At 47.0% G+C, this 15,388-nt stretch overlaps 1 protein-coding gene across 3 annotated transcripts in view; it reads left to right on the forward strand.

Annotated features, from left to right (window-relative positions):
* The window catches only part of PPP1R12C (protein phosphatase 1 regulatory subunit 12C), a 1,231,266-nt gene that overhangs the window by 953,771 nt on the left and 262,107 nt on the right, over positions 1–15,388 (forward strand). For all 3 annotated transcript variants that reach the window (XM_085616407.1, XM_085616408.1, XM_085616409.1), the window contains one exon: positions 14,675–14,805. In XM_085616407.1, coding sequence (XP_085472533.1) covers positions 14,675–14,805 — 131 coding nt within the window. The remainder of the gene's footprint in view (positions 1–14,674; positions 14,806–15,388) is intronic.

The raw sequence follows: 15,388 nt of genomic DNA on the forward strand, positions 1-15,388 counted from the left end.
TTGCTGCAGATTCAGGGAGCCATTTTAGCTACCCCTGAAACTTCTGTCTGAGGGCCTGGAGCACAAGATGGTGGCCACCTGTGACATCACCAGCATCCACTGGAACCTACCAGCACCTTCCAGAACATTCCAGGAGATTCCAGAACTCTGACAGTTGGAGACCGTTTAGAATGTTGGGAGGATAAGAGAGGCAGTTGGCAGTTGGAGCTGGCAGTTGGCACCTGACTGGTGAAGAGAGAGGAGCACAACAGTGAAGGAGGAAGGAGTGAAGCAGCAGGGGTGGAAACTTGTGCCTGGAGTGGGGTCCATAAACCCACCCTTGATACTTGTCCCTACTGATGGATCCCAGCCTATAGCCCTGTGTGGGAAGAAGACAGAAAAACTCAACCTAAGGACCTGGACAGCAGGAACAGGCCTTAGAAGCAGAAAGCAGCAAGATCCTGACCTGGAAACTGGTTTCCCTGGAGTCCGGCGTCGAGTAGCCTGAAGACCTGGAGCCCGAGGTGGAGAAGCGGCGCTGACTGAAGTAGCAGACGTCGTACCCGGAGCCGCCTGAGGTCGTGAGAGGGCGCCGACGGAGGTCGTGAGGAATACCAGAGGTCGAGGAGGAAGTGAACCGAGGTCGAGCGAGCGGCGTCATCGGAGGAGTGAAGTCCGCCCTCCGGAGTCGTCGGAGACCGAGGTAGAGGAGCACCGGAGGTCGGGGGTGAGGATCGCACCCCGGAGTCGCCGGAAGTCGACATCGAGGCCAGGCCGGCCGACGTCATCGGAGCCGAGAGCGCCATCGGACCGGAGCCGCCCGAAGTCGACATCGTGAAGAGACTGCCCGACGCCGTCGAATCGGAGGTCGAGATCGAACCGAGGCCACCGACATCGGACCGGAACCGCCTGCCGGCGTCGTCAAAGAACTGACATTGTGCCGAGGCCGCCGAGACCGAACCGGAACCGCCTCACGGCGTCGACACGACTCCAGCGGCGTCGGAACATCAGAAAAAGGGCAGTAAGTGGAGTAGAGGGCGCCTAAGGCCCTGTGGAGACCTGAGAGACTGCTCTAAGGGGCTAGGGAGGTGCTGAAACCCACCTGACTGTGCCTGGGGTGAACTGGGACTAACCTAGAGAGGTTGTGTGGAGAGAGAAAGCCAGGGCACTGGTATACCCCCCTTGGATCTACCTCAGATTAGGCCTCAGCCTTGTCCCAGCCAGGGAGTAGCCCCCCTCAAGCCTTCCACAACCCTACAAGCTGTGCCTGGGCCAAATCAGCCCTTAAGAATTGAAGTGTCATCTGATTACATGAGTGTGGCTGTATACTTTTAATTATTTATTGGGGGTACTGTATTTATTGAATTTTTACCTATTTATTGCTGCACTATATTTATAGGTCCACAGGACTTGATGGTGTACAATATTTATTGGTACAGTATTTATTGCCTCAAAGTATTTAATTGTCTGTATATATTGCACTTGTATTTATGCCCTGTTATTTATGATCACCCCTATTTATTTCATCAAACAGCCAGTATTTATTTGACCTGCACTATTTAAATTTGTATATTGTGATTGTCTTATTTATTTTTCCAATCAGCAACTAAGAGAAAAAGATAAAGAAAGAATATTTTCATAATTTTTACGGTGTAGAGTCGTTTTTGGAACGGATGCACGCATGGTTCTTGTATGGGTATATTGTATGCTTAGCACTGCGCCTGTTTCCTGACCACTCGAGCCAAGCTACCACAGTGTGTTCGGGGAGTCCACCACCACCCTGCGGAGTGGGAGTGGGCTGTTTCCAACAGTGCCTCATGCAAGACTCCAAATGTGTCCACTCCAAGAGTGCCTGGCGCGCCAGTGGAACCAGGCCCAGGGACAACTGACCGATCTGGTGTTGGTAGACGATCGCACCCATCGCTCTCTGCAGTGGTGGAACTCCACAAACCTTTCCAGAGGTCAGCCGTTCCTGGACCCAGTCCCACAAATAATCCTAACAGCAGATGCATCGCTTTCCGGCTGGGGAACTCATCTGTTACATCTCACAGCACAGGGCACATGGACGCCGCAACAGAAGTTACTCCACATCAACCATCTGGAGTTACTGGCGATCTCATTCGCACAGACGACATGACTGCCATGTACTACATTCAAAAACGGGGGCACACACTCTCCACAGCTCTCTGTTAGCACAGAGCATATGGAGATGGGCAATTCCACAAAAGATTTTTTCTCCTAGCCCAACACTTCCCAGGCGTACAAAACACCGTGGCAGATCTGCTCAGCAGACAGACGTTACAACAAACAAATGATGGACGGAATGCTGACAATGCAGACATTCTCCCCCAGTCCAGAGATCTGGGTTAAATCCATCGTTCTTTTGCCCACTACGCCACCCCAGTTCAGACATGGCCATATGCAAATCAGTCTTGACCCTGTGCCTCATGGGAACAGTCCAGCCCGAACTGCCAAGCCATGTCTTCCCTGGACCGGAATCAAGCATCCTAGGACCGGTTTCTGGCTATCAGCCGTCATCAGCCAGGATAGCTTGACTCCAGTGGCGTAGTGAGCACGGGTCCCACGTCTGGGAATACCCATCCCACTTAGGGCGAAAAGCGTTACAACAAACAAATGATGGACGGAATGCTGACAATGCAGACATTCTCCCCCAGTCCAGAGATCTGGGTTAAATCCATCGTTCTTTTGCCCACTACGCCACCCCAGTTCAGACATGGCCATATGCAAATCAGTCTTGACCCTGTGCCTCATGGGAACAGTCCAGCCCGAACTGCCAAGCCATGTCTTCCCTGGACCGGAATCAAGCATCCTAGGACCGGTTTCTGGCTATCAGCCGTCATCAGCCAGGATAGCTTGACTCCAGTGGCGTAGTGAGCACGGGTCCCACGTCTGGGAATACCCATCCCACTTAGGGCGAAAAGCGTTACAACAAACAAATGATGGACGGAATGCTGACAATGCAGACATTCTCCCCCAGTCCAGAGATCTGGGTTAAATCCATCGTTCTTTTGCCCACTACGCCACCCCAGTTCAGACATGGCCATATGCAAATCAGTCTTGACCCTGTGCCTCATGGGAACAGTCCAGCCCGAACTGCCAAGCCATGTCTTCCCTGGACCGGAATCAAGCATCCTAGGACCGGTTTCTGGCTATCAGCCGTCATCAGCCAGGATAGCTTGACTCCAGTGGCGTAGTGAGCACGGGTCCCACGTCTGGGAATACCCATCCCACTTAGGGCGAAAAGCGTTACAACAAACAAATGATGGACGGAATGCTGACAATGCAGACATTCTCCCCCAGTCCAGAGATCTGGGTTAAATCCATCGTTCTTTTGCCCACTACGCCACCCCAGTTCAGACATGGCCATATGCAAATCAGTCTTGACCCTGTGCCTCATGGGAACAGTCCAGCCCGAACTGCCAAGCCATGTCTTCCCTGGACCGGAATCAAGCATCCTAGGACCGGTTTCTGGCTATCAGCCGTCATCAGCCAGGATAGCTTGACTCCAGTGGCGTAGTGAGCACGGGTCCCACGTCTGGGAATACCCATCCCACTTAGGGCGAAAAGCGTTACAACAAACAAATGATGGACGGAATGCTGACAATGCAGACATTCTCCCCCAGTCCAGAGATCTGGGTTAAATCCATCGTTCTTTTGCCCACTACGCCACCCCAGTTCAGACATGGCCATATGCAAATCAGTGTTGACCCTGTGCCTCATGGGAACAGTCCAGCCCGAACTGCCAAGCCATGTCTTCCCTGGACCGGAATCAAGCATCCTAGGACCGGTTTCTGGCTATCAGCCGTCATCAGCCAGGATAGCTTGACTCCAGTGGCGTAGTGAGCACGGGTCCCACATCTGGGAATACCCATCCCACTTAGGGCGAAAAGCGTTACAACAAACAAATGATGGACGGAATGCTGACAATGCAGACATTCTCCCCCAGTCCAGAGATCTGGGTTAAATCCATCGTTCTTTTGCCCACTACGCCACCCCAGTTCAGATATGGCCATATGCAAATCAGTCTTGACCCTGTGCCTCATGGGAACAGTCCAGCCCGAACTGCCAAGCCATGTCTTCCCTGGACCGGAATCAAGCATCCTAGGACCGGTTTCTGGCTATCAGCCGTCATCAGCCAGGATAGCTTGACTCCAGTGGCGTAGTGAGCACGGGTCCCACGTCTGGGAATACCCATCCCACTTAGGGCGAAAAGCGTTACAACAAACAAATGATGGACGGAATGCTGACAATGCAGACATTCTCCCCCAGTCCAGAGATCTGGGTTAAATCCATCGTTCTTTTGCCCACTACGCCACCCCAGTTCAGACATGGCCATATGCAAATCAGTCTTGACCCTGTGCCTCATGGGAACAGTCCAGCCCGAACTGCCAAGCCATGTCTTCCCTGGACCGGAATCAAGCATCCTAGGACCGGTTTCTGGCTATCAGCCGTCATCAGCCAGGATAGCTTGACTCCAGTGGCGTAGTGAGCACGGGTCCCACGTCTGGGAATACCCATCCCACTTAGGGCGAAAAGCGTTACAACAAACAAATGATGGACGGAATGCTGACAATGCAGACATTCTCCCCCAGTCCAGAGATCTGGGTTAAATCCATCGTTCTTTTGCCCACTACGCCACCCCAGTTCAGACATGGCCATATGCAAATCAGTCTTGACCCTGTGCCTCATGGGAACAGTCCAGCCCGAACTGCCAAGCCATGTCTTCCCTGGACCGGAATCAAGCATCCTAGGACCGGTTTCTGGCTATCAGCCGTCATCAGCCAGGATAGCTTGACTCCAGTGGCGTAGTGAGCACGGGTCCCACGTCTGGGAATACCCATCCCACTTAGGGCGAAAAGCGTTACAACAAACAAATGATGGACGGAATGCTGACAATGCAGACATTCTCCCCCAGTCCAGAGATCTGGGTTAAATCCATCGTTCTTTTGCCCACTACGCCACCCCAGTTCAGACATGGCCATATGCAAATCAGTCTTGACCCTGTGCCTCATGGGAACAGTCCAGCCCGAACTGCCAAGCCATGTCTTCCCTGGACCGGAATCAAGCATCCTAGGACCGGTTTCTGGCTATCAGCCGTCATCAGCCAGGATAGCTTGACTCCAGTGGCGTAGTGAGCACGGGTCCCACGTCTGGGAATACCCATCCCACTTAGGGCGAAAAGCGTTACAACAAACAAATGATGGACGGAATGCTGACAATGCAGACATTCTCCCCCAGTCCAGAGATCTGGGTTAAATCCATCGTTCTTTTGCCCACTACGCCACCCCAGTTCAGACATGGCCATATGCAAATCAGTCTTGACCCTGTGCCTCATGGGAACAGTCCAGCCCGAACTGCCAAGCCATGTCTTCCCTGGACCGGAATCAAGCATCCTAGGACCGGTTTCTGGCTATCAGCCGTCATCAGCCAGGATAGCTTGACTCCAGTGGCGTAGTGAGCACGGGTCCCACGTCTGGGAATACCCATCCCACTTAGGGCGAAAAGCGTTACAACAAACAAATGATGGACGGAATGCTGACAATGCAGACATTCTCCCCCAGTCCAGAGATCTGGGTTAAATCCATCGTTCTTTTGCCCACTACGCCACCCCAGTTCAGACATGGCCATATGCAAATCAGTCTTGACCCTGTGCCTCATGGGAACAGTCCAGCCCGAACTGCCAAGCCATGTCTTCCCTGGACCGGAATCAAGCATCCTAGGACCAGTTTCTGGCTATCAGCCGTCATCAGCCAGGATAGCTTGACTCCAGTGGCGTAGTGAGCACGGGTCCGCAGACAGACACAGCAGATCCACGAGTGGGAACTTCACCCGCAAGTTCTTCACCCGTTCTTTCAGAAGTGGGGGCATCCACACATAGACCTATTCGCCACCCACGAAAACAAAAAATGCCCAAGCTTTGCCGCCAGATATCCACACCCATTGTCCAAAGGCAATGCGATATGGATGAACTGGTCAAACACATTTGCATACGCTTTTCCACCTCTCCCACTAATTCCATTAGTGGTGTGAAAGCTACAACAGCATTCCCTAACTCTGATCCTAGTAGCTCCAACATGGGCCAGACAACCGTGGTACACCACACTCCTGGAACTCTCAGTAGTACCACACCAAAAGCTACGCCTCTCACCATGCCTCCTAACCCAGAACCATGGAGAGATCAGGCACCCGGACCCAGCTCAACTCAACCTTGCGATCTCGCTCCTGAGGTCCTACAATTTGGATACCTTAACCTTCCCCCTGATTGCATGAACATTATCAGGGAAGCTAGACGCCCTACTACTAGGGCGTGCTATGCATCAAAGTGGAAAAGATTTGTTGTTTACTGCCACAACAACGCAATCAATCCTTTAAATGTATCCATACAGCACATTATATGCTATTTACAAAGGTGTAACCTAGCATATACTTCCATTCGGTTACACCTCGCTGCAATTGCTGCTTATTTACAGAATAGGCAGCACCTCTCACTTTTCAAAGTGCCTGCCATCAAAGCCTTTATGGAAGGCCTCAAAAGAGTAATTCCACCCAGAGTGCCACCCTCACCGGTTTGGAACTTGAATATAGTCCTCACGCGGTTAATAGGACCCCCTTTCGAACCATTACATAAATGCGAGCTGCAATTTCTCACATGGAAAACAGCTTTCCTAGTGGGCATCACTTCCCTCAGAAGAGTTAGTGAAATACAGGCACTCACTATACAGGAACCTTTTCTTCAGATGCATCACAACAAGGTTGTACTCCGCACCAATCCCAAATTTCTACCCAAGGTCATTTCTCCATTCCATCTAAACCAGTTGGTAGAATTACCAGTCTTTTTTTTCGCAACCCCAAACAGTTGCGGAAAGAGCCTTACACACACTGGATGTTAAAAGGGCTTTACTTTACTACATCCAAAGAACACAATCTTTCAGGAAAACCAAACAGCTATTTGTCTCCTTCTCCCCACCACACAAAGGCAACCCTATTTCTAAATCAGGGATAGCTAGGTGGATTGTAAAATGCATACAGATTTGCTACCACAAAGCAAAACAAACGCTATCTGTTCCCCCTAAAGCCCACTCTACAAGGAAGATGGGGACTTCTATGGCTTTCCTAGGGAACATACCACTAGATGACATCTGCAAAGCAGCGACATGGTCAACACCGCACACCTTCACAAAACATTACTGTGTAGGTGTGCAAACCAAGCAACAAGCTAGTGTGGGCCAAGCTGTACTAAAGACACTGTTTCAAACAACTGCAACGGATGCCGGTGGTCGCCGGTAGGGTTGGGTACTGCTATATAATCTATGCACAGTGTATAATCTGCAGCTCATATGCCTCGAACGGAATATGCTACTTACCAGTATGCATCTGTTCTTGGCATGTAGAGCTGCAGATCTATACACGCCCACCCGCCTCCCCGGCTACCTGTATCCGTTCCAGTCTTATCTTATTTAGATACAATACACATGGGTTTCTTTACTGTTACTACTACGCTCCATCTTTCCCTGCTGGCGAAAAACAATCTGAGGATGGAGCCAAAGCCCATGCGCAATACGAACCAGAGGAGGAGTCACCGAACTCGTGACTTCCAAAGACTTTCCAACAGGAAAAACAAACTGCAAACATCCGGGCCCAACACCAGATGGCGATCTATGCACGGTGTTTAGATCTGCAGCTCTACATGCCAAGAACAGATGCATACTGGTAAGTAGCATATTCCTTACCCAGTATGCATCTGTTCTTGGCATATAGAGCTGTAGAGTCATATGCGCCCATCCACCTCCCCGGGTACCTTTACCTGTTGCAGTGATATCTTACTTAGATTCAATTTACATGAACATCGATCTTGACTTCTTTACTAACTCCATCATCACCCTTTATGGCAAAACAATCTAAGGATGGAGTCGATGCCCATGCACACTATCCACCGAAAGGAGGAGTCACCTACCTCGTGACTACAAGACTTCTTCGAACAAAAACAAAGTGCAAACATCCAGACCCATCACCAGATGGTGATCTATGCTAAAGCATATGACTCTACAGCTCTGTATGCCACGAACAGATGCATACTGGGTAAGTAGCATTTCCCTCCCTCCCATAGGATTACATTGACTGCTTTTAGTTGAAAATGCTTTCAAGTGTGGAGTTGGTTTGTATGAAACCTCGAAAAACTGCTTATGTGTAAAAACTGAATTACTTACCTTTTGTCTAGGAAATGTCTGTGTGATATCCAGGAATATCACACTGATTAGCAAAAGTAACTTAAAAAGTAATCCAAGAAGTAATGTGCACAGTAATCTATAAAGTAACTGAAAAGTATTGTGAACTGTTGACTTGCCTGTAAATCAACAAACTGCATTTGAATCTGCATTCAACTGTAATTTACTGCATAAATATTGCAAAGTTTTATTTCACGTACCTGCACCAGGCCTGGCTTGGATCTATAAATAAAATAACTAAATGTTTTTATACAAATAGAAATTGGTCTTTGAGTGTGTGACATCATTTCTTGCCTGAGTGTGTACAATAAATGCTTAACACTACCCTGTGATAAAGCCTTACTGCTCCCCCCGACCCCATCTACCAAAAATAGAGTAGGTATTAACTACTTTTACCTCTTCCCAAACCTTTGGGGTTCCATTGGACTCTGTTCACACTATGCCTTACTTTGGTTTAGTATATAAAGAGCCACCTTCCTACACTAAAGAATTACTGTGTCCCAATCAGAACACTTACTCAGCCCAGAGGAAGACTTTGTGTAAAACAGCTGGCCCTATGTGAAGTTCGAAGCGCGAGGGCGTATTGTAATAAGTGGTGATGAGGACCATTTCACCACTGAAAGATTAAATCATATATGTGTTAAAGTAAAAAAAAGTTTTAAAAAATTTCATCTAGGAAACACGCTAGGAGAAGATATTTGCCCTCCCTTCCACTCTTGTCCCTGACCACGTAGGGCCACCAGATACCTTTAGGATCAACTGCCTGAGCTAGTGTAACAACCCCACTCCCCCCAAAAATTCCATGGTTTGTGAATCATGTTGGACAAACATTATTTAGAGTTTCATGTGTAAAAGATACAATATAAGTGATGTTCTGTAAGAGCTGTAGGTCTAAATTACTATGTTAGTATTGCAAATAACGCTAGAAAAATGTTTTTTTGTTGTTAATAAGAATCTATACATAGAACAACCAGATAGAAAGAATCAATGATAAATCAAATGTATCGTCTGTCATAGTATATTCACTGCCTGTAAGTGCACAGGTGTTTATTTTGAAATAAGGGACAGACACAACTTCAAGACTAAAATAAAAAGAAAGAGGAGAGAAGGGGGGCTTAAAAGTGAGGAGTGGGAGAGAGCACACCAAGGCACACATCAGTGGCCTTATGGTCCGTGTAAGGTCTACACTTTGACCAAAGTGATAGTTAATTCATGGTGGAGGGGGCACAATATATGCCTACAAGAGTTTCATGGTCATCCCCATATATGTTCAACTACCCAGTAGATTTGGCATTGGGCTATTGTAACAATTCATTCTTAAAACATTTGCTGGGGTGGACAGCCTTTATATACATTGTAAGCAGGACACAACAGAAAGTCCACAAATGGTAACTGACCCCAAAAGTCTCCTCTAATAGTACTTCAATCAATGGGGCACTCTGACCATTGACCTGTTTGCCACCCCTGAAAATGCAAAATGACAAATATTTGCTTCCAGGTTCCCACAATCCATAGGAATGCTCTGTGGATGAACTGGTGTGGCATATTTGCTTTGTGTTTTTCTTCTCCCTCATTCAATACGTGGTGAAGAAAATGAGGAAAGTGTCCCTAGCCATTATCCTAATGGTGCTACCCTGAACCAGCCAACCCTGGTATTATGTACTCTGGTATATATTAGTCTACCTACATGAGAAACTGCAGCTGAGGCCTGGCCACCTTAGTCAGAATCAGGGTCAGCATCAGTCAGGCTAAACTTTAAATAGTACAACGTAGTGATTTGGAACCTTAAATCCTCTTGTTCTGATACTTCAAGCTCCCAGAGAGGTGTATGCCCATTGTGTGCAAGGCCACTGTGCATGCCTACTATGCAGCAAAGTGGAAATTGTTTGTCTACTACTTCATCACTGAACACACAGACCACCTGAAAGTCTGTCTCGGACATTATGTGCTAGCTATTGCATTTCCAGAAAGCAAGGTTAGCATATATTTCCGTAAACATCTGGACACAGTTGCAGCATACATGCAGAACAGGGTAAACGTCTCTTCTCAACATCCCTGCTGTTAAAGGAGTCATAAAGATTCTTACAAGAGTTGTATGTTCAAATATGCTTCCATCCTCTGTGTTGAACTTGAATTTAGTTCTCACAACGGTAATCTGCTCACCCTGTGACTAACTATACTCTTGTAATCTGCAGTTCTGGTCATGGAAGGTGGCATTCTTGCTAGTAGTCACTCCCTCAGCCACATTAGTGAGTTGCAGATTTTATCCATGTAAGAACCTTTCAATCAGCCCCAAATTCCTGCCAAACGTGGTATAACCACCTTGCATTAATCAAACGATTGAGTTGCCCATCATCTTCCTCTACCTAGGCTCCACCATAGTGGAAAGGGCTTTACACACACTATCAAGACTGCTCATGTACTACATCAACAGAGTCCTACCATAAGATAAAACCACTTTTCGTAGCTTTTGGTAAACAATTCACTGGAACTTCCGGCCCATCTCTCTGCTCCCGTTCCCAACCAAGGTCAACGAAGATCGTCAACAGACAGCTAACCCGATACCTCGAAGAAAACAGAATCCTGGACCCTTCCCAGTCAGGGTTCCGCAGCAACCACAGCACCGGGACCGCCCTCATCGCCGCCACAGACTACATCAGGATACTGCTGGACAACGGTGAGACCACAACCCTCATCCTCCTGGACCTATCTGCCGCCTTCGACACAGTGTGCCACCGCACACTACGCGCATGCCTCCACGCCGTAGGGATACGAGACACAGCCCTGGAATGGATCACCTCCTTCCTCTCCGGCAGAACCCAGAGCGTCCGCCTCCCCCCATTCCGATCCGAAGCCTCCGAGATCATCTGTGACATACCCTCAGCCCGACACTGTCTAACATTTACATGGCCCGCTCGCACACGTCGCCCGACAGCACGACCTCAACATAATCTCCTACTCCGACGACACTCCACTGATCCTCTCCCACACCAAGGACCCCCTCACCGCCAAAGCCAACCTCCACGAAGGAATGAAGGCTGTCGCCGACTGGATGAAGACCAGCCGACTGAAGCTCAATTTGGACAAAACGGAGGTCCTTATCCTCGGCTCCAACCCTTCAGCTTGGGACGACTCCTGGTGGCCGACTGCATTGTGGACAGCCCCAACACCCACCGATCACGCACGCAACCTGGGGATCATCCTCGACTCAACACTTTCCATGACCAAGCAAGTCAACGCCATCTCCTCCTCCTGCTTCAACACCCTCCGCATGCTCCACAAGATCTACAGGTGGGTCCCGACAGATACAAGAAGAACAGTCACGCAGGCCCTCGTCAGCAGCAGACTTGACTACGGAAACGCCCTCTACGCGGGAGCCCCAACCAAGCTCATCAAACGACTGCAACGCATCCAAAACGCACTTGCCACCGTCCCGTGCATCCGAAGAACCACCACCAGCGGGAGGTCCTTCTCCCACCTCGCCGCCAAGACCTGGAACACCCTCCCACTGAACCTACGGCAGACCTGCAGGAGGCTATTCAAGACCTGGCTGTTCGATCAGTAGCGTTCCTCCCTCCCCAGCACCTTGAGACCCTCACTGGTGGGTAGTGCGCTCTACAAATGTTGATTGATTGATGTCCGATTCCATTTTGGCATGGATGGTCTAGGAGAGCTTTTTAATGGCATATAGCGCCTGAGATGGTTCTGCCTCCTCTTGGTGGAACAGTATCTCTGGATCTACACTGTACACCATATTCTTCAGCTCCATTGGGGACAAGCTGGTAGTGGAAAATGTTGGAAGAAATTCCACAGGGTCTTAAGTAGCATTTTACTTAGTTGAGTCTAAAGCATGTGTTTTTTGGGTCCTACACAAATATCTTGATAACATGGCCCTCATTGTTGTTAATGTCATCCGATCTGAAAGTCTTCACAATGTCTATGAATGGCAATTTCTTAAGCTTTCTCTAAGGAACTCTGATCCCTTCAGAGTACCCGTAAGCAAGGTCAGACAGCAGCAAAACCCCGTCATTTCTTTAGACCCAATCCAGGGCTGGATCCCTGAAGAAGAGGAAGATTCTCCCAGTTATATCAGAGACAATGTCATTTTGCAGATAAATTAAATAAAATATGCTGTCTGAACAAGCAGGAGTAAAGAGATTAGAGAGGCTCAGGCAATCTGGCATTGGCTCTAGGTCTTGAGATCACAACAGTACATCACCCAGGTGTAGATAATGTAAAAGCATGTGTTTAACCATATCTTTCTAACACAATAAGAAGTACTTGTATCTTACAGCTGTGGATGGCATCTTAATGGACCACTTTACTGCAAAAACAAATTCAAAAATTGAGACATTGTCTCCAGAAATTTGTAATTTAACTCAAAACTGAATATTTGATTAACTGGTCAGACTTTGTGATCCTCGGTCGTCGTCCCTGGTTGTAATTGTCTTCTGTTAAAGGTTGTAAAAGTCCTTTTTAATTTACCCTATAGAAAGATTACTCTGTACCTTGCTGATGCGCAAACTTTTCCAGCGCCCACGATACATTGCGATATCCTGACTTCATTTTGACTCTTAGGTGTTGGTGTTCATGCTCATACTCCTGGCGGTCCCGGGGAGACCGTGGGTTTGATATTGAAATTAATCCAGATAGTGGGGCGGAAACATTTACGAATTGTAATCCTAATTCGTTAAAGGGCATTGTCTATGAATTCATGAGCTCTGAATGTCTCATCTATGGGGAATATCTTTCAGTAGATATTAAATAGCTACTGCTTCCATTCTTTAAATGTAAATAACTTTCATAGTTAACCATAATGGGTATTTTCATTGAATTTGCTCCTCACATTCCGAAAGGGCTCCTCTCTGTATGAAAGTGGAGCATTTGCAACCCATCAAAACAAAGACTGCTAAGGTCATTACTGGCCTCACTCTGTTGTATCCCCTTCCGACTCTCCAGTAATATGCACCCATGGGATAAGTGAATATTCAAAGTTGATGGGTAATGAAACTGATCCTGCCCCAATGGTGCATGTAAGTGCAAACCTCTAACAATACAAGACTGTAAAGTGTATTATAAGAGACTGGGAAAACTTAATTATCTCGTATGTGCTTGTCCTCGGTTTGTGAAAGGGATTTCTGGACTATTCTGCTGTGACCTATTCACCTATGTGCCTGTTGGGCTACTGTTAAACAAAATAATAACATTTTTAAAAAAAGACTGCGCTCTCCTACACTAGATGGAGTCCTTCAACATAGGGGCCTCATTCAGCAGCATCAAATGGGTGCAAGGTGGGCTCATTCTGAGCTTTTTGTTTTTGTGTGGACAGATTGTTGTAAAAGATTAAGTATTGTGAAGATATTAGAATCATATTAGACAGGGGCATGCTTAATTACTTTATTTGTCTGCCCTTGTACAAGGTGAAAAACAAATGGAGGATTGGTGTGTCTTACACCTACTTGGGCTCATCACCAACTATCTTGTATTGGTCAACCTGTTTCAGCCCCTGATAATGTACTTAATATATTGTCTGGCTTGCTTAAGACCTAATCTTCTCTAAGTCACTCTACTCGGTGTGAAAATTGTAGGATTGTGACCCTACTTCACATATTGGGCACCCTCTTATGGTAGCCTAGCTTTCTCTACAGTAGTAGTACACGTAGCTGAAAGGCAGAACATCCAGGCCTTTATCGTGCAGTACGGTGCAAACTCCATCTAGGGTTTCCCCAGGTTTTTTATAGCCTCTAGTAATCCTCCAGTCTCTGCGCTGTGATTGTGCAGACAGTATGAATTCTATTAATTAATAATACAGGCCCTACTAGTTGTAAGGCTGCTGCTAGTACTGCGAGTCCTAGCGGTATTTCCACCACTACAAGTATAACTTTTACCGTAAATAAGACTACTTATACTGAAAGCATCAAATATATCTGTTCAGTTTTTCTTAGAAAACAGTTTTATATTACTAGTACAGTGTTTACTTGAGTTGCAGTAAAGTGTGTGCCTTTAGCAAAGCAAATCACTTAAACGCCCCCAGACATGAAACCGTACTGAAAGGGGTAATATGCTTCTTAGATTTGGTATTAAAATCCATAGTTGTAAATTAATGCATTTGTAAGTTTTTAACAATTTAAATGGACGAAATGTCCCAAATGCAGACAGGTTCTTGTTTTGTCTGATACTGTTTTTCGTCATAAGTGATATCTTATGATGTGCGAATTCAGAGGATTTCCTGTATTTTATGAAAAAAGCTAGCTTTCCCTGTGAAGTTGCAGTTCTCCTTCAAACCTCTTGTTGATGTCCTGACTTGCAGATGTTTTTAGTTACTTTTACTGTTTTCTGCAGTTGAAACATATTTTTACGCAAAACCAACCATATGTTTGGCAGTAGTATTTCTTAACACAAAGCGATCTTTGTTTTGATGGGCAGTCACTATTAGTTTCTTTCTGCAGCCTCCATAGATCCTGAAGGACAAAGCAAAGAAGAGAGTGAATCTGAAAATCGTAATCGTCTGGCTGCAAGAGACCGCAGAAAAGGAAGAAGAGACCGACTGTTAGCAGGCTTTATCATAAACTCCTCCGAGGTATGACTGCATTGGGTAATCCTTACATATTCTTTTATCTTTTGAAGGAGTTTGTTCTACATCGAGTCACATCGTCAGGTACGCCATTATGACTTTCACAGTTCATTAATACCAACTAGATGGACTTTGCCAGCATCAACTCTGTTGAAGGTGTCAGATGATCATATGGTGGCTGAGGAAGCACCATGGACAAAGGTCGGGGCTCACCTATGTGATGAACTATTTCCTAAACCTAGTTACTAAAGAAAGGTAGTCATTGTTAGATATTTAGATACAGTCACAAATTGTACAAACTATCTCTTGTACAATATACAAGATGGCAGGGCTGGGTTGCTTGGTGAGAAGTTAGAAGTAAAGGGTTCGTGACGGCTTAAGAGGCTAGATCGACCCATTGCTTTGGGACTTAGAAGTGCTTGTGGGGTTCAGTCTGTAGTAGTGGTTATAAATCTCCATGCGGATTGGTAGACAAACACAATGAGCTTTGAGGTCATCGTGTAGATGTGTGCTGAGAGGTTGGATGGAATGGGTGTAGAGCACCATGACTAATGGGAGAAGCAGGTACAAATGTTTTATGATGCATGGT

The sequence above is a fragment of the Triturus cristatus genome, chromosome 7 (assembly GCF_964204655.1).
Source record: "Triturus cristatus chromosome 7, aTriCri1.1, whole genome shotgun sequence".
Lineage (NCBI taxonomy): Eukaryota > Metazoa > Chordata > Amphibia > Caudata > Salamandridae > Triturus > Triturus cristatus.